The sequence below is a fragment of the Leptonychotes weddellii genome, chromosome 12, assembly GCF_054177405.1.
Source record: "Leptonychotes weddellii isolate Sample4059 chromosome 12, ASM5417740v2, whole genome shotgun sequence".
Taxonomy (NCBI): Eukaryota; Metazoa; Chordata; class Mammalia; order Carnivora; family Phocidae; genus Leptonychotes; species Leptonychotes weddellii.
Window position 1 is genome coordinate 12,244,454 of NC_138380.1, and position 19,802 is coordinate 12,264,255.

A 19,802-nucleotide genomic window follows, 5' to 3' on the forward strand; every position below is an offset into this window, starting at 1 on the left:
GCAGGAAGCCTGACGCGGGGCTTGATCCCAGGACCCTGGGATCATGACCCAAGCCGAAGGCAGACGCCCAACGACTGAGCCACCCATGCGCCCCATCCCTCTCTGTTTTCATCTTTATTTTTCCTTCCCTTCCCCCATGTTCATATGTTTTGTTTCTTAAATTCCACATGAGTGAAATCATATGGTATTTGTCTTTCTGTGACTGATTTATTTTGTTTCGCATAATACCCTCTAGTTCCATCCACGTCATTGCAAATGGTAAGATTTCATTCTTTTTGATGGCTGAGTAATACTCCTGTGTGTGTGTGTGTGTGTGTGTGTGTGTGTTTATTTTGGCAATTGTGGACGTTGCTGCTATAAACATTGGGGTGCATGTACCCCTTCGAATCACTGTTTGTATCCTTTGGATAAGCACCTAGTAGTGCACTGCTGGGTCATAAAGTAGTTCTATTTTTAACTTTTTGAGGAACCTCTATACTGTTTTCCGGAGAGGCTGCACCAGTTTGCATTCCCACCAACAGTGTAAGAGGATTCCCTTTTCTCCACATCCTCACCAACATCTGTTGTTTCCTGAGTTCGAACAGGTACTTGCATACCAATGTTCATTGCAAAAAATGCTTCACTTTTATTTTTTTTATTATTTATTTATAAATATTTTATTTATTTATTAGACAAAGAGAGACAGCAAGAGAGGGAACACAAGCAGGGGGAGCGGGAGAGGGAGAAGCAGGCTTCCCGCTGAGTGGGGAGCCCCATATGGGGCTTGATCCCAGGACTCTGGGATCATGACCTGAGCCGAAGGCAGATGCTTAACAACTGAGCCACCCAGGCGCCCCCAAAATGCTTCACTTTTAAAACCTAAGCATGCATCTCCTAAAAATGAGGACATTCTTCTATAAAACCACACTATAATATCACACCAAAGAAAATGAGTGTTTCCTTATCATCATCTAATACCCAGGTTATGTTAAAATGTCCCCAGTTATCCCCCAAACTATCTTTTCATAGCTATTTTTTTTGACTCTGATCAAGTTTCATGAATTGTATTTGGTTCTTTTCTTTTTTAAAAGATTTTATTTATTTGTTTGTTTGAGAGAGAGAAAGGAGGGGCAGAGGGAGTGGGAGAGAGAATCTCAAGCAGACTCCCCACTGAATGCGGAACCCAGCTTGGGGCTGGATCCCAGGACCCTGAGATCATGACCAGAGCCGAAACCAGGAGTCGGACACTCAACCAACTAAGCCACCCAGGTGCCCCTTGGTTATTAAGACTTCTATCTGTAACAGTGCTCCTTCACTCTCTCCTGTCTTTTCTTTTCTTTCTTTCACAACTTTTTAAAGAAACTGAGCCAGTTGTCTTGTAGAGTGTTTCACATTTTGGATAGGTCTGAATTCCCTATGGCATCATGCAACTTGTTGCCCTATCTCCCGAATGTCCTGTAAGGTGGAAGTTAAGTCTGAAGGCTAAATCCCATTCAAGTTAAATCCTTCTAGCAAGAATACTTTGTAAGTGATGCTGTGCACTTTATACCATATCCCTCAGGCTACATTTTTTATTCACTTTCCTTACTAATGTCACTTACCTGGTTTGTCTTCATTTATCCTACTTTCTCATCACCGTTTTATTCTCAGATATGCATTTTGATCAAATATGTTCAACACAACGAGTCCTCCTTTAATAATATCCTCATCTTAGGCCGTCAGTTTAGAATTTTCCCCAGCTCCTGGGTCAGAAGCAAAGAAAAATCAGGCTGACCACGATAAAGCTGCTGAGTTTCACTTGTTGGGCCTTGTCTTCTCTCCTGGAACTATGCTCTCCCTCCCAGCACCAGCGATGCACTACGTCTTCAAGATCAGCTTTCCCTGAGTGATGTTTTCTATGTAGATACCTCCTTTCCCCTTCTGCCCTGTAAAATTAAAATTTCTGTCTTCTCACTATAACCTTAGGCAGGTTGTTCCTTTCTTACTCTAGATAATCTGATGAACAGGAAATTGTGAAAATCAGGAAGTACAGAGTGCTCTACAAGAGCAAATCGTTATCATTTAACACATGTCAATAGTTCAATGTAGCGTTCCCAAAATGGGTTTCTTCTATGGGATATTAATGGCTATTAGGCAAAACAAAACAAAGAACCCCAACAACTTAAGAGGTCAAATGACTTTGGGAGATGCTGAGCCAAAGTTACACAGGTTTTGGGTTTATTTGTTTAACTGCAGAAGGCACAGTATGTAGCCTTGTCCAAACTTATTTGACTATGGAAATCCGCAGTCCCTAGAATCTTTCTTAGTGTTACTGTTCCATAGGAATCACCATCAATGGGATACCTCTCACACCTTGTATCTGTGTTTGCTCAGGAGCCTTGAGGATAGAAGACCCTACCTACATCTACCTTTAAGGGATGACTCTGTACGTGCGACTTTTATGCACCCTGGCAAGCTGATGAAGAAAACCACTTGGGATAGGTAATTTCTTTCAGGATCCCCAAATAAATTGCATAGGACAAATGCAAAATGGTTTCTAACCTTCATCACCACAGAAGCATCCAGAGCTACTGCTAAATGTTCTACTAATATCCCTTCTTTTGTTAAGAATTTTTTCTAATTATTCATGTTTTTCCTGTAAGTATGTAAAGCTTTTTGGAAACAGGCTCTTTCAGTTCCTGAATTTGTTAGAAGGAAATTAATTATCCCCTAGGGGAAAAAAAGTATAGGCACTGACTGAAAATCTCAGTAACACACAAGTAATATGCAAATTATATATATGTATATATATAAAGGTACACAGTATAGTCAGAGGCCTGGGGGTGGGCTTTGAACAGTGTTTTGAAGAAAAAGGAATAGAATAGCAGACATGGTCATGGAGATAGGCGAGTATTGGTAGCAGTAGGAAGCAGAGTTGTTAGGTTGGAGAATACATTTCTTTTCAGAGAAATGAGGGCTTAAGGACAAGTGTAGGGTTAATAACAACCACAGAGCAGTTTAGATTTGATATGAAAATTAAAGATCTACTGCAGGTACTAGAATACTTGCAAAGGAGAGGGGCAGAGGGAGCCCCACAGTCATTGCCAACCAATGCTGGCATGGAGCTGGGTGTCTTTCTTTGAGATATTTTCTTTCTGAAATTCTCTCCCCCTTGTTTTTGGGATAATACTCTCCTAGCCTTCTCTTTCTAATTCTCTAGATGCTCTTCAATCCTATTATTGTTAATAAAAACAAGTAAAATAATTATTCATAATTATAGCAAACAGCTATATGGGTTATTATGTATTGTGGCCAGCATTTTGTTATCTTCCTTAATGAACCCACCCCTGTGTGTTATTCTTATCATCCCCATTAAAATGAGAAAACTAAAGCCCAATAGTAAGTTGTCACAGAGATAGTAGATTGTGGAATCCAAGCATATGCTCTTAAGTATTACTATGCATGGAGCTTTGGCATTATTCAGACTTCAAGCCTTCATCCTTTTCTTCTCAAGGTCAAATCTTTGTGTTTACAATTTCTTTAACCTTTCCTTACAGATTTGTATGCCTTATCGTGTTTTCATTCTTGCTGATTTCTTGATGTACCTTTAAAATGTTGCATTTCCAGGGGCGCCTGGGTGGCTCAGTCATTATGCGTCGACATTCGACATTTGACATTCGGCTCAGGTCATGATCCCAGGGTCCTGGGATCTGCCTCATATCGGGCTCCCTGCTCAGCGGGAAGCCTGCTTCTCCCTCTCCCACTCCCCCTGCTTGTGTCTCTCTTTCTCTGTCAAATAAATAAATAAAATCTAAAAACAAAAACAAAAACAAACTGTTGCATTTCCAAACTAGAGACTCATCTAAGTAGACCGGGAAGAAATACACAGAAGTGATGCTGGTATGCTTCTCATTGGATCCTATCAGCTGGTGCGTGATTTTGATTTGTCCCATTACTGATGGCACTTGACCACTTGATTAAAATGGTGACTGCCATCTCTCTGCTGTAAAATTACTCTGATTCCCTTTGTGATGAATAAGAACTTTATGGGGAGTTAATTTGAAAGTATGTAAATATTCCAGTCTTTTTCAAATTTTCAACTTATGTTTATTTACATCTGTATGGTTTCCTGTGCTATTCAGTGGGTTACAATACATTATCATTTTTTATTTTGAAGCTCAATTTGTCAAAGATTTGGCTAGTGGGACACAAGTTGGCCTGTGTCCTTTTGACATGCCCCATCATTCTTTGAGCATGTCCTTATTTCCTGGCACAACTAGAGGCTCCAGGCTCATCCTGTACTTCTCTTCTCTGAAATCAGCCATTTTGCCAAAAAGAAAAAATGAGGAGAATGGTATTGAGAAGCCAAGATCTGGGCTAGACGTACTCATTGTTTTGTCACTACTCCCAGACTCTCTCAGTATACAGAGTATATATGTATTTACACACCTATATAAATATTGATGCCTCCATTATCAGTCTACTACCTGAAGGTTCATTCTAGTTTTTTTTCCATTGGAACTCTCTCAACAGTAAGAAATTTGATTCCCATTTCCCTTACTTATTGGATCAATACTCTTGTACATAACCAATCTCCCACCACTGATACTGCCCCCTCCTCTGCTTGGATGCCCTCTTCACCTCCCATGCTGACTTCCCAAGGCCAGATGGCCCCTCCAGCAAGGTGAGGAGAGCACTCTATACCAGGCCACTTATCTGTGTGGATGCCCTTCTCACCCCAAGTCCAACATGACAGCTTTGGCTGCCTCCCCTTCCCTTACACACTGCTATGCTGTCTCCCTACACACATCCTCTACAATGTACTTTTTTTTTTTTTTTTTAAGATTTTATGTATTTGACAGAGACAGCGAGAGAGGGAACACAAGCAGGGGGAGTGGGAGAGGGAGAAGCAGGCTTCCCACTGAGCAGGGAGCCCGATGCGAGGCTTGATCCCAGGACCCTGAGATCATGACTTGAGCCGAAGGCAGACGCTTAACGACTGAGCCACCCAGGTGCCCCATCTCTACAGTGTACTTTTAAAAATACGTTATCTCTTTTGCTTGTTATAAGACCTCTCTGAGGTAGTTAAGGAAGGTATTATCATTGAACAGTTCTCCAAGGATCTAGTTCAAGAGAAATGGAGTTACTTGCCCAAGTTGTACAGCTTACATAAAGGAGGGTCTGAACGGAGGGCTCTTTCCACTCCACCAATCTATGATGCCTCTAAACATGCCAAAATTATAGTAACTTTTCCTTTTTCTCCAGTAGAAATATGTTTCAAACGTATTCACTTCGTGGTCTACTCTGATTTCCAGGTGTTTCTTCCTGCAAAATATGTGCCAGGTAGAAAAAGGATTGGGTGCATAATCAAACTGAAAGTTTAGCTCCAGCTTAGATCTGTGAGTCTTCAGGCAAGTTACTCGCTTTCCTCAATTATAAAAAAGAGGCTGTATCAGCGATTCTCTGCCTGGGGCTGCGTGAGATGGGAGCTGTAGGGCTTTCCCCGATGTTAGAAATGCCTGCGCAATTCAGCTACAAACATCTCATTCAATAATCCTTAACATGCCTTCCAACTCGCGTAGTTATGATTCCGAGGCATTCTTTCTCTACTCAGTATTTGTTAGCTGTTTTTATTCTTATCAGTCTTACCCTTCTTTCAAAAATATTTATTAATGGCCTATTATGCGCCAACTACCGTATTATCCGGCTTCTGTAGTATTCCTTTTCCGAGGTGTCACTGCCATTTAGAATTTTGTCCCTATCTTCCAAACTTGGGACTCGAAAGCATTCGCATCTAAGTCGTGTTATTAATGACACGCCAGGGACCTCTCCAGTCCTTTCTCCACCGGCCACACTTGACTCTGGTCCCTCTCGGCTCGCAGACGTTAATGAATTCCTCTTGGGAACCACCTCCTGCACCGATCAGCGGCTCCATCGACACTAATTCTCCTAGCTAGTCGGTGGCAATTGAGGTGGGACGTTTTCCGAAGTCTCAGTGACTCGCCAGAACACTCCTGCACCTCGGCAGGGCGCAGCCGGCTCGGCGTCCTGTTAACCCTCGGCTCGGGCCCACGGAGGTCGCGGGGCGGCTGCTAATTGCCTAAGGATTCTCCCCTCGTCGGGAGGTGGCCCTCGCAGGGATCTAACTTCTCCGTTTCCCCTCTCAGGGCACAGACGCAGCGTGTGCCGCTCTTCACCGCGCAGGAACTTCCCCGGCCTCAGCTTTCACTCAGAAACGCCGAAGCCGGCTCTTCGCACGCTCCCGCCGTCCTCCTCCTGGGGCCGCGTTCCCTGCGCCGCCGCGCGTGTCCTCAGGGAGCCTCTGCCTCCCTCCGCCTCCCCCGCCCCGCGTGCCCTTCAGCCGGTCCCTCCGCCCGGCCGACGCGAGGGGAGCGAGGCGCGCGCGCCGGCGGCGGGACGACGTGCGCGAGACGCACGGCCCCGCGCGGAGCGCCGGAAGGAGCCGGGCCGGAGCCTCGCGCGTCGTGTGCGCGCCGCCGCCCGCCCCCCGGCCCCGGCCGCGACCTCGCGCGCGCGCACTGAGGCGCCGCCGCCGCCGCCGCCGCGGCTGCTGCTCCGGCTGCTGCAGGAGGCGGCGCTGGCTGGCGGCTGCGCTCGCTCCAGTCGGCGAGCGGAGCAGCGAGCGAGCGTGTGTGTGTTTTTTAAAGATGGCCGGAGCGGCGGCGGCGGTGGCCGCGGGAGCAGCAGCTGGAGCCGCCGCGGCAGCCGTGTCGGTGGCGGCTCCGGGCCGGGCCTCGGCGCCCCCGCCGCCCCCGCCGGTGTACTGTGTGTGCCGGCAGCCGTACGACGTGAACCGCTTCATGATCGAGTGCGATATCTGCAAGGACTGGTTCCACGGCAGGTAAATAAACCCCCTCCAGCCCCGCCGCCGCCGGCCACGGGCCAACCGCCGCTGCCGCCGCGCCGGCCGCCCGCGCCCCCCTCCGCCCGGCCACCGCGCCGCGCCAGGCGCTGAGGGGCCCCGGCGCCGAGCCCCCGGCCCGGGCAGCGGGGCGCGCGGGGCCCCGGGCTCGCCGGGCGCCGGGCGGGCAGAGGGGAGCTGGTGGGCTCGCCCGGCCGGGAGAAGAGTCGCCACAACAAACGGGAACAAAGGGGGCCGGGCGAGAAGTTGGCAGGGGGAGACCGGGGCGAGGGGACGCGGCCGGGGCAGGCGCCGGCGGAGGCGGCGGGCGGAGCGCCGGCCCGGCCCGCCGCCCCTCGCCGCACCCGCAGCCCGGCCGCCGCCCCGCCCGCCTGGGGCTCCGGCCCGGAGTCGCCGCCCGGCCGGCCGCCCTGCCCGGCCGGCCGCAGCGCCTTCCTTCCGGGCGGCGACCGGCTCGCCCCAGCTCCGGGTCTCCAGAAATTGCCCTCCTCCCCTCCCCCCCGCGGTCCCCGTCGCGCCCCCTTCCCCGGTCTTTATCAAACTTCCTCGGCCGCGGGGCACTGGGACGGGGGCGTCGGCAGCGCCAGCCCGGCGGGGCTCCGAGGAGTAAACAGAGCAACAGATGAGGCACTCTCGGGGACTTAAAAGATGCCAGTCGGAAGTTTGGGGCCGGGGGTCTCGGGCAGGCCGGCAGGTCGGCTCGGACCGTGCCCCCCAGCCAACCACCCCAGCACACCCTGTCCTGGCGGGGGTGGAGTGGGTGGCGTGGGCAGCGGGGCCCGGGGGGACAGCCTCCGGTCTCCAACCCCCCGCGCCGCCCCCGCGTCGCAGCTCAAACTTTACAAAGAGTGAAATTTCCCGTCGCCCGAGGGGCCGGCGACACCCGGACGGCCGGCGGGCTCGCAGCCGGGGCCCTGGTGCGGGCGAACTTTCGCCGGCCGGTGGGCACTTTGGGTCGGGAGGCGGGGGCGGCGAGCGTCGCCCTCCGCCTCCGCAGCCGCCTGCGTTTCGGGTTTGACGTTTGTGAGAGCTCGGGCCGCCTCCGCCGCCAAGCCGTCGACTCGTGTGTTTTGTAATCAAAGTGTGAGGCTAATAAAGGGCGGCGCCACAGCCTCTTGACTCCGGCGTGGGAGGGATTCGCAGGCATTTAAACAAAGAAACTAGTTGGGGTTGGGCTCCCAAAGTCCTTATTTGGGTGTTGTGGCAAAGCCTGCGGTCACCTTTAGGTGAAGCAGGTTACGCGAGCACCGTTTGGTGTTGTATCTTGACGAGAGTACGCTCACGGCTAATAGCAGATATGGTGACTGTGATTGTAGGAAGTGTCCTTTGATTGACAGCAGGACATTTAAATACAGCCTCCGCTCCCCCCTCCCCAATTTTACAGAAACACTACACGACCAGGCCAGATGTCTTAGTCTCCCTCTACTGGCCACTTACGTTACAGCGTTCTTTTCAGTGTTCAGTGCTAGGTACATTTAGTTTTACTTAATCTTCAAGTAGTTTTATTTAATCATCTTGCATAATTCTGACAACGACAACAGCGAAAAAGAAAACCCTAAAATTGCCACTGTAAAAGAGAGACAGCGTCCTAATTTTGTATATCGGGTAATGGTTCACAGTCAGGTCTATGCTTGGGGAATATTATTAGAACTTTGCCACACGTAATTAAGAATAAATTATCTAAAGTTCTTTTTTATTACTCGAAATAGATTTTTTCTGTATTTTGATTACATGTAAAACTGAAATTTGAACATACCAAATCTTGCCAGTTCTATTTCTATATCCTCTGTTCCCATAATATACCCTAGGCAACCAGAGTAGATTATCCAAAAATCTAGGTTACATGTAGAATAAAACCAGAATCCCTGGTGATTATGTAAATACTTACTTTTTTTCAAGGAACTGTTTTAGCTGCATAAGAAACTTTTTCTATTGTGCATTGTAGATATGTTCATAAATTTTAGACTAGAATTTCATTTACCTTAATTTAGTTAATTTAACACTATAACCATGAAAAACTGCAGGTAGTATATGGAAAATTTTGTAATAAGTATAAATTTGAAAACAGAAGTTTGAAGGGCAAATAAAGAGGGCGTGTATGAAGGAGACAGAGTGAGGCCAAAGCAAGTCTGCTCTACTTTATCACATAAATTTGTGTGACTTTCATATCTGTGCAAGTGACTGAAATATGTGTTTTTTTGACCAGCAGTCCTTGAGAATTTAATGTGGTTCAGATGTCAAAAGTTAGAAAATTTAGTAATAATGCTCTGTCATGCAAAAGCAGTTATCTTTTTAGCAGTTATCTTCTTAGCAATTTTCTTAATGAAGTATGAGTAATTTGGGTAATGTTAGAGAAAATAGTGTTTATTGTACCATGAAGTGAGTGATTGCTTAACAAATTGAACACATCAAAATGTTCATCATGTATTATTAAACAAATATCATTTGCTTAAGTGAGAATTGGCCCCTAAAGTACTAAGGTATAGTTTTAATCTCCATGCTCCGCTTTCCTTTGGTTTCCAGGGTGGTCCATCTGCAGAGGAGATGGTCCATCTACAGAGAATTACCATTACCAGGATAATTTCTTGATGATTTTATCATTTCAGGTAGAAGAATTTTTTAAACTCGAGTCAGTGAATTTTGGTATAAATTTGAGTTTACTCTGTCTGGAATTTCTGACATCTGGAAATCTGAAAAGTTTTTGCCCTCATTTAGCCTGACAGGGAACGAGGGGCTCTTCCTTGATGCTTTTTAGCCAGCCAGCAGAGTGAATGGGACCAGCTTCCTCCAGGTTTGAGGCTGTTGAAGTACTGCAACTTTGGTGTTCAGGAATTCCATTCCTCAGTCTGCCTAAGGCTTTTTTCTAAGTGGGAGGGGAGAACACTTGCCAAAGTACAATGTGTAATTGATATCCTAAGGACAGTGAGCTGAGGAATTAACAGGATTTTCCTGGGAAGGTTCCTTCCAACCTAGACATGGAGTTCTTCCTCTCTGGGTCTTTGGTGGAAGTAAGACAGTGGAGATCTTTCCTGATAATATCCCACCCCCTAATCTCTAGGCTAGAGGTCTTTCCTTAGTACTTTTTTTTTTTTTTAAAGATTTTATTTATTTATTTATTTGACAGAGAGAGAGACAGCAAGAGAGGGAACACAAGCAGGGGGAGTGGGAGGAGAAGCAGGCTTTCTGCTGAGCAGGGATCCCGATGTGGGGCTCCATCCCAGGACCCTGAGATCATGACCTGAGCTGAAGGCAGACGCCCAACGACTGAGCCACCCAGGCGCCCCTCCTTAGTACTCTTAATATCATCCTCTACAAAACTGTATCACTGCCCTAATTAAATTACGTCATAATGTCTTCTGTCTCCTCATTTGAATGTAAAAACCTTTGTTTACTAGTCTTTTTAGTCACATATTCTCTTTGATTGACAAAATTAATATAGAAAAAATGCTAAGTACAGAAAAGTATTAAGAATATGAAAGTACCCATGTCTTCCAGGAATTACCACTATTTTAACATTGAAGGTATATGCATATATATAAAAAAATCTGGAATTCATTTTGTGCATTCCACTGTTAAACTAACTTCTTTTATTAACCTATAGTTTTTCCTGTGTCTTTAATGTTCTTTGAAAACATTTTCATTGGCTCTATAATGCTTAATTTCACAGAAGTACAATACAGTATAAAAATCATTCACCTTTTGTTAGTTTTTTACCTTCTTTACTATTACTTCTTATAATTCCTAATGATGGATGGTTGACATCCTTCTAAACCATTGTGAGCATCTCTAATATTTCCTTAGAATAACTCACATGAATTAATACATGTAAAACACTTAGAAGATCTGGCACTTGTAGGTACTCAATAAGAAATTTCCTTGAAGTAGAATTATTGGTCTCAGGGCACAGATATTTTCAAGCTTCTGGTGCCTATTGCCAGATTGCCCTCCAGAAAGGTTATTCCACTTGATACTCTCACCAGCAGTGCCCACTTCTAGTTTCCTGCATCATCCCCAATCTAAGTTATTATTAAACTCTACCCCAAAAACCAATCAAACACTTTGCCAGTCTGCAGATAACGACTATTTCCACCAAAAGACATACCCAGGATTCTTCACAGCAGTTCTATTCATATCATCCCCAAACTGGAACAACCTAAATGTCATCAGCAGTAGATTGGATAAATTGTGGTATATTCATTAAAAAAAGAATGCGTGACTGATAGATACATGCAGCAACATGGGCATATGTCACAGATACAAGGTTGAATAAAAGAAGCCAGGCAGGACAGCGAATACTGTTTGAGTCTACTTATATGAAGTTCAAGTACAGGCCTAATTGGGTGACAGAAGTCAGACTGGTGCTTACCTCTGTGGGGGGTATTTACCGAGAGGAGGCCCAGTCAAGGGAGCTTCTGAAGTTCAGGAAATGTTTTATATCTTGATCTTGGGTGGTGGTTACATTATGTACACAGATGTAAAATTTCACTGAGATGGATGTGCACTGGAGATTTTTAAAAACTATTGTAATGGCTGAAGTGTACTTCAAAGTTTAAAAAATTAATAATTCACCAGTTTGGTAGCTGACATGTGGTATTTTGTGATTTTGTTTCTTGTCCCTGTCTTTAATGGGATTGTCTCTTTTGTTTTATTGTTAAGTATGATCTTGGCTTCGGCCCAGAGTTTACAGTGTGCGTGGCGCTGTTCTTGGTGCTAGGAATATAGCAGTGAACAAAACAGTCCTTGCTCTCTTGTTACTTCTATTCTAGAGGGGGAAGATAGATAAATATGTATGACAAAAGAAAAGGAAATTGAGTTAGGAGAAAAGAAAGGCCTGGGGATAGTATAAGGCCACTTTTATATGGCGAGATTATGGAAGGCCTTGAGAAGGAGACATTTGAACAGAAGATATTCTGGATTTTACTCAGAGCAAATGGTCTGTTTTGAGTAGAGGAGTAAAGAATTTGACTTAACCTTCACAAGGTTCACTCTGGCTGCTACTTGGAGAATAGACTAGAGGGAGGCAAAGGTGACAGGCTGACCAGGAAGAAGGCTATTGCAGTCATCCAGGTGAGAGATGATTTTAAAAGTTGGAGTCAGTTTTGATAATTTTTCAAATGTCATATTAATTTTTATTCCTGAAGCTTGAATGAGTGAAGAGCTTCGTTTATGAGAATAGAAAATTTTTATCTAGAGTAGTGCTTCTGGATAGCAGTTTCTCAGGTCCTCACTCTGAGTCCGAGAATTCACGCAGACACTTATTGAATGCTTTCTACCACGTGTGAGGCTCTGTTTTGATTGTGTTAGATGTATTAATTAGCTCATCTATTTCTCAACTTCTGTTTCTTAACCTTGCTGGATAAGTGCTATTATTATTCTTATTTTACGGTGGGATCTCAGGGTTAGAGAGGTCAGTAACTCGCCCAGGGTCACAAAGCTAGAAGGGCATAAAGCTAGCTGATCTGAATTCAGGTGGGTTGACTCCTGAGCTCACTCTCTTGACCAGTAAGTAGATGGTACTGGGTTTCTCCCTCGTTGTCTGTCTTTATCCTGGGGTGTGAGGGGGCATAGGTGGAACAGATACCACAGGGTTCCAGAGAGATAAGTCTAGAGCCATTGTGCCTTTGTTTCTGTTCTTTTTAAATTACTGTCTTAAATGTGAATATGTTAAAAATGATCATAACTGCTTTGGTAACAGTTTATAAAATATTTGAGAAGTTTTATAATTTAACTCTGTTTTCGTCTTTGTTATAATGGATTTCTTATCGGAGTGTGTTTTTATTTTTTAAATTAGGGCTAAAAATTATTTTTAAAATTGATTTTATATACATTTTCCTGTAATGATGAAATTGCTTTTAGTGTTATGACAAACTTACTAGGTGAACATATATCTTCCTATAAGAGAACAGAGAACTTCTCAATATCTTTTTTTAATGACAGTTAATTGTAAGAAAATATATGAGCATTCTTCTCATGTGTTGCACTTATAAAAGTGAATATATATACTCGATCTTGCTATTTGAATAAAATCTGTTTTGATGTGGGAGTCTCATCTCAAGCTGCTTGGAGCAGTGACATATAGTTCTCTCATCATGCCTTTTTTTTTTAAACTCTTAAGTTTGGGGCAGGTTTCTGCTTGGTATGCTCTCATATCCTGTGTTCTTAGGTATGAAATTGAATTTACTGAATATCCAAGGGGAAGAATGCCTTTATATTTGATGATCTGAGGTGGGGGCTCAAGAATAATGGAACAGGTGTAGAGGAATTTGATTATAAAGCAAACTTTGGTTGGTTTGAGCAATTCAAACTCCACGATAATGTGCACAGCTTTTGAACAGTTGGACAGTATTGATCTTGCAGCTGCTACCAAGTTTCTGATTCTTTTTGGAAGTGACATTGTAATAATATAGTGCTCGTTTACTTACTTTTCTATTAATATTAACACTGATTTTTCCCATGAATTATAGTGTGATTTACTGGTAACCTGGATGATTTTAGTATGTGTTTCTGAGAACTCTGGTTTTTTATTGAAGAATGGTTTTTAGAAACCAAGGCCTGGCATTAGGGTGTTCATTGCCATAGGCCTTCGCAGGGGACAGAGCTAGGAAATTCACTATGCACACACATCTTTGTTTCTGTTCTATCTCTCTGTATGTTTTAAAACCTATGAGTTTTCGGGGTGCCTGGGTGGCTCAGTTGTTAAGCGTCTGCCTTCAGCTCAGGTCATGATCCCAGGGTCCTGGGATCGAGCCCCACATTGGGCTCCCTCCTCAGCGGGAAGCCTGCTTCTCCCTCTCCCACTCCCCCTGCTTGTGTTCTGCTCTCGCTATCTCTCTCTCTGTCAAATAAATAAATAAAATCTTTAAAAAAAAATAAAAATAAAAACAATAACACAGAATAACTGGAAATCCAGAGTAACTGCATTCATAAGTCTGCAATGAGTAGTACAATTAAAACACATTTATTCTTTCAGAGGCGCCTGGGTGGCTCAGTCATTAAGCGTCTGCCTTTGGCTCAGGTCATGATCCCGGGGTCCTGGGATCGAGCCCCGCATCAGGCTCCCTCCTCAGCGGGAAGCCTGCTTCTCCTCTCCCACTCCCCCTGCTTGTGTTCCCTCTCTTGCTGTGTCTCTCTCTGTCAAATAAAATCTTAAAAAAGAAACAAAACCTGTGAGTTTTCATAATGATAACTTTGATTCTTTTTTTTAAAATTTTATTTTATTGTGTTATTCACCATACATTACATCATTAGTTTTTGAGGTAGTGTTCCATGATTCATTGTTTGTGTATAACACCCAGTGCTCCATTCAATAAATGATAACTTTGATTCTAATCCAGTACCAATGGGTTCATTTTAGCCTTCCCCCTTTCCTTACTTGAAACTTTTTTGTCCAGCACTGAGAAATCCGGCTCTCATTATCCACAATATAGTTATGTTTTGTTCCTTCTTCGTGTTTACATAAAGTAGTTCTAGAATTGCTAACCCATACCCTTGTAATAAATTTACTGACTAAATTACAGTATTTTTTTAATCAGTTTTTTTGTTCTTAGCTTTATATCTATAATATCTTTAGCCTTACAATATCTAATATATATCTATAATATCTAGCCTATAATTTCCAGTTATCTATAACATCTAGTCAGCCCCTGTTTACCACACTTAGCTTAGGTTCTGTTCTTTTCTCCCCCAGTTTAGCGTGTTATGTCCTTTATTTATAATACAGTTGGGTTTGTTACTGTTTGTGTTGTGTTTTTGATTTCTCCCACATCCTGGTTGGTTTTACTTATTGGTTTGTATTTTGTAAAATAATACCAGGGTTCTAAGAAGTTTGAGTTATAGGAAAAGGTATACTCAGAAGTGTCACACCCTCTTCCATCTCTCCAATGTCTTTCCATCCCTTTTCCACCCACCTCTCTTTATTTTCTGGTTTATCTGGTGTGGAGTTTTTGTTTCTTTTCCCACAAATGGGCAGATGAATGTGTATTTTCTTATATCTACTTCCTTTACACAAAGGGGTGGCTTATGATAAATACTCTGCTTTTTTCCCCCACCTAATAATATATACTGGGAATCATTCTGTGTCAGCTCATGGAGCTCTTTCTTATTCTTTTTAATAGCTGTATAGTACTCCTTCATGTGGATGTTCCCTGTTTTATTCATTCTCTTGTGTATAGGCATTTAGGTTGTTCATAATATTTTGCAATTACAGATAGTTACAAAAAATGTATAACTTTGTGTGTATGTATTTTCATATTGTTGGAGGTATATTCAGGTTAGATTACTAGAAGTGGGATTACTTGGTCGAAAAGACAAGTGCATATGTTTTGTTAAGATTACCAGATTTCCTTCCAGAACGGTTGGACCAGTTTGCATTCTGACCAACGGGGTATGAATGTGCATCATTCCCCACATTCTTGTTATCAAACTATGTTTTCATATTTTTTAATCTTTGCCAATCCAATAGGTGAAAAATGGTATCTATGTTTTAATCTGCATTTCTCTAATTACAAATGAGTTTGAACAACAGTTCATATATTTGAAAGCCATTTTCTTTTTCTTTTTTTTTTTGAAAATTATGTGTTTATAGCTTTTTCTGTCTTTTTTTTTTAAGATCTTATTTATTTATTTTGACAGAGAGAGAGAGAGACAGTGAGAGAGGGAACACAAGCAGGGGGAGTGGGAGAGGGAGAAGCAGGCTTCCCGCCGAGCAGGGAGCTCGATGCGGGGCTTGATCCCAGGACCCTAGGATCATGACCTGAGCCGAAGGCAGCCGCCTAACCGACTGAGCCACCCAGGCGCCCCTAAATAAATAAATCTTAAAAAAAAAAAAAAGCTCATCTTTGCTCTAGTAATTTGACATATCACCTTTGTCATATGCTGAAATTCTCTATATACTTGCATCAATTTCTGCACTTTCTGTTCTTTTCCACTGATCTGTTTATTTACTCTTATACCACTACCACACTTTTAATTATGGAGACTTTTATTGTATGTTTTTAAGTCTGGTAAGACTAGTCCCAACCTTGTAGTTAGTTATTTACAGTGTTTTCTGGCTATTCTTGCAGGTTTATTTTTCCATATGAACTTTAGTAGCAACTTGTCTAATTTCATTAAAAGCTTGTTGATATTTTGGGGTACCTGGGTGGCTCAATTGATTGAGTATTGGACTCTTGGTTTTGGCTCAGGTCATGATCTCAGGGTTGTGGGATTGAGCCCTGGGAGCAGCTCCGAGCTCAGCATGGAGTCGGCTTGAGATTCTCTCCCTCTCCGTTACCCTCTGCCCCTCCCCCCACTCTTATGCTTGCACACACTCTCTCAAATAAGTAAATAAATTAAATCTTTTTTTTAAAAAGCTTGTTGATGTTTCAAAGCAAGAAACAGATTCTTAATTATAGAGAACAATCTGATGGTTACCAGAGGGGAGGGGGGTGGGGGGATGGATGAAATAGGTGATTGGGATTAAGAAGGGCACTTGTCCCGGTGAGCACATGGTGATGTGTGGAAGTGTTGAATTACTACATTGTACACCCGAAACAAATATAACACTGTATGTTAACTCACTGGAATTAAAATAAAAACTTTTTAAAAAAGCTTCTTGGTATTTTATTGATATTACATTGAATTTCTAAGTTAACTTAGGGAATTGACTTTTTGGGATGTTGAGTCTTCTGTCCAAGAACAGGGATGTCTCTTTATTTAAGTCTACTTATGTGACTTTCAGATATGTTTAAATTTTTTTCTATAGATTTTGCACATGTGTTAAATTATTTCTATATATTGTTTTCTTTGTTACTATTATAAATGAGCTTTTCTCTACCATTTGCTTGCTCATTGGTTATTGGTTGCATATATGAAGATTTGACTTTTTTTAAAAGATTTTATTTATTTGAGAGAGAGAGAAAGAGAACGAGAGAGAACATGAGCAGGGGGAGGGGCAGAGGGAGAGGGAGAAGCAGACTCTCGGCTGAGCAGGGAGCCCGTCCTGGGCCTGGATCCCAGGACCCTGGGATCATGACCTGAGTTGAAGGCAGATGCTTAACCAACTCTGAGCCACCCAGGTGCCCCAAGATTTGACTTTTGAATGTTACTTTTATTTCCTCCTAGTTTACCAAAAGAGCTGTTAGAGTTCGTTGTATCATCAGTTCACTAGAGGTCCCTATCATATGCAAATAGAGTTTTTCTGCTTCTTTACCTCTTCTGCCTCTAAATGAATTTTCTTACCTAACTGCACAGGCTTATATCCCTTACAGTGTTAAATAGTGGTGGAGATTGTGGATATCTTTCTTTGTTCTTCATTTTCGTAGAAATGCCTCTATTTTCTTCTTAAATTGGGTACTAGCTTTAGGCATAATTAATCATATTAAGAAAGTCTCTTTTAAATTTTTTAGTGTTTTTATCATGAATGGATGTTGAATTTGTCAAAAGACTTCTTCAGCACCTATGAAGAGAACCATATGCTTCTCCCCCTTACATTTGTTAATATGCATATAACATATTTTTAAATGTACTTTATCATTGGCTGCTGTGAAGACAGCCTCATGTAAAAATATTTTTCACTACATGCTTCACTATTGGATACTCAAGTTGTATTCTGGTGATACTTTGTACCTAAGTTTAAAAATGTTATTCTGTATCTAGATTTTTTTTTAATTTTTCTTTTTTCTTTCTTTTCTTTTTTTTTTAAGATTTTATTTATTTATTTGACAGAGAGAAAGAGCACAAGTAGGGGGAGTGGCAGGCAGAGGGAGAGGGAGAAGTAGGATCCCCGCCAAGCAGGGAAGCCCGATGCAGGACTCGATCCCAGGACCCCGAGATCATGACCCAAGCAGAAGGCAGACACCTAACCGACTGAGCCACCCAGGTGCCCCTAGATTTTTTTTTAAAGATTTTATTTATTTATTTGACAGAGAGAGACAGAGGGAACACAAGTGGCGGGGGGTGGGAGAGGGAGAAACAGGCTTCCCGCGGAGCAGGGAGCCCGATGCGGGGCTCGATCCCAGGACTCTGGGATCATGACCTGAGCCGAAGGCAGACGCTTAACGACTGAGCCACCTAGGTGCCCCTTCTGTATCTAGATTTTAAAATGCCACTGCTTGGAGAGCCTGGGTGACTCAGTCCGTTAAGCGTTAAGTGTCTGCCATCAGTTCAGGTTGTGATCCCAGGATCAAGCCCTGTGTTGGGCTCAGGGGGGAGTCTGCTTCTCTCTCTCCATCTGCCCCTTCCCTCCCTTGTACCCCCTGACTCATGCTCTCTCTCTCAAATAAATAAAATCTTAAATAAATAAATAAATAAAATACCACTGCTTTTGGTTATTTTTAGTATAAAAAATTGACAAATAGAACTGACATAGAGGAACAAATAAACACTGAGCAAGTTATATATATATGTATATATATAAATATATATAATAGGAATCTCTAAAGCATTAATGATCCAGGAATTTCTCTAAAGCAGTATTTTCTAATCTGTGTTTTGTGAACCCCAGGGGTTTAAGGTATCCTGGGAGTTCATTTCTTTTAATTTGTCTTATAAAAAGACAAGTATTTTTTTTTTTTAATGGATTAGCTTGAGTGCCTCTGAGTGTATATGTGAACAAGCATTCATGGATGGTTAGTGGAAATCAGTTGAATGTTATCAAGATTGAGTTACTGGATTGGTTTGTCATTCAGCTGAGTGCTGCTAGCTACCATGATGGTTTTGACTTTAATTTTAATTTTTTTTTTAAGAGAAAATTTCAAACACACGAAAGTAGACAGAATAGTATAATGTACTCCCATGTTAACCATCACTCTGCTTCAGTGAATATCAGTTCATGAACAGTCTTGTTTCAGTTAACCCTCCTCCTTCCCTTGCATTTAGTTTTTTTTTAAGATTTTTAATTTTTTAAGAAATCGCTACACTCAACATGGGGCTTGAACTTAACAACCCTGAGATCAAGAGTTGCACTGAACCAGCCAGGCACTCCCGCCTTTAGTTATTTTGAAGCAAATTTGTGACAATGTAATTATATTTGTGCGTATTTTAGCACGTATATCTATAAGGCCTCTTTTAGAAGAAATACCGTTATCACAACTAAAAATAATGGCCAATTCCTTAATATCGTGAAATATTCATTGTTCAAAATTTCAGTTGTCTCAAAAATGGCATGACTTTTTATATTATCTGTTTGAATCAAGATCCAAATACAGTCCACACATTGTGATTAGTTCATGTGCCTTGTAAATCTTTTAATCTGTAGCAGTAGTTCTCAACTGGATGGGTTTTGTCTTCCCCACAAGATGCTTGGCAATGTCTAGAAACATTTTTGGGGTGGGGGTGTTGCTCCTGGAATCTAATAGGTCGGGGGCAGGGGTGCTGCTAAACATCCTGCCCAGCACAGCCCGTACGAGGAAGGACTGTGTCAGTAGCGTTGGAAGACCCTGAGCTGTAGGTTTTCCTCATATTTCTCATTTTTCCTTTGCAATTTATTTTTGGTAGAAAGTGGTTGCTTGTCCTTCAAAGTTTTCCACTTTCTGGATTTTGCTTATTACATCTCTGCTGCATCTTTTAACATTTTCCTCTCTTTCCTGTGAACTGGTAGTTGGATCTAGAGAAACTTGATCAGATTTAGGTTTTTTCCTCAAGAATATTTTTATAAGTGGGTGGTATAGTCTTCAGTCAGGAGGCATAAAATGTTTGGTTGTTTTCTCTTTTTGTCATGTTTACTGCCATTGACAAATGAGTGGTTCCAAAATGATGATAATTTAATTACATAATTCTTTTTCATTTACTAGCTAGAATACTTCTCTAAAGAGATTTTTCTTTACTTATTTGGTTACCTAGTGGTACAGTTTGTATAGGAGAGGCAGAATTAAATGTTTCTCTTTATCACTAGTTTTGGAATTAATTGGCTCATTCACATTCTTTGTTGGTTATTCATTAAAGAAAAGCTTTAATGAATAATATTTATTACCTTTAAGCAACA

At 42.5% G+C, this 19,802-nt stretch overlaps 1 protein-coding gene and 1 long non-coding RNA gene across 2 annotated transcripts in view; both read left to right on the plus strand.

The window, feature by feature from the left end:
- Nucleotides 1-697: 697 nt before the first annotated feature.
- Nucleotides 698-6,307, plus strand: LOC145716462 (uncharacterized). Its single transcript, XR_014139105.1, has 3 exons — nt 698-1,248; nt 2,353-2,460; nt 6,126-6,307. It is a non-coding gene; the product is annotated as an uncharacterized LOC145716462 (long non-coding RNA).
- Nucleotides 6,308-6,564: 257 nt separating this feature from the next.
- Nucleotides 6,565-19,802, plus strand: part of KDM7A (lysine demethylase 7A) — an 82,490-nt gene continuing 69,252 nt past the window's right edge. The window contains exon 1 of the mRNA XM_081799998.1: nt 6,565-6,820. Within this exon, the coding sequence (XP_081656124.1) occupies nt 6,627-6,820 (194 nt within the window). The 5' untranslated portion in view covers nt 6,565-6,626. The remainder of the gene's footprint in view (nt 6,821-19,802) is intronic.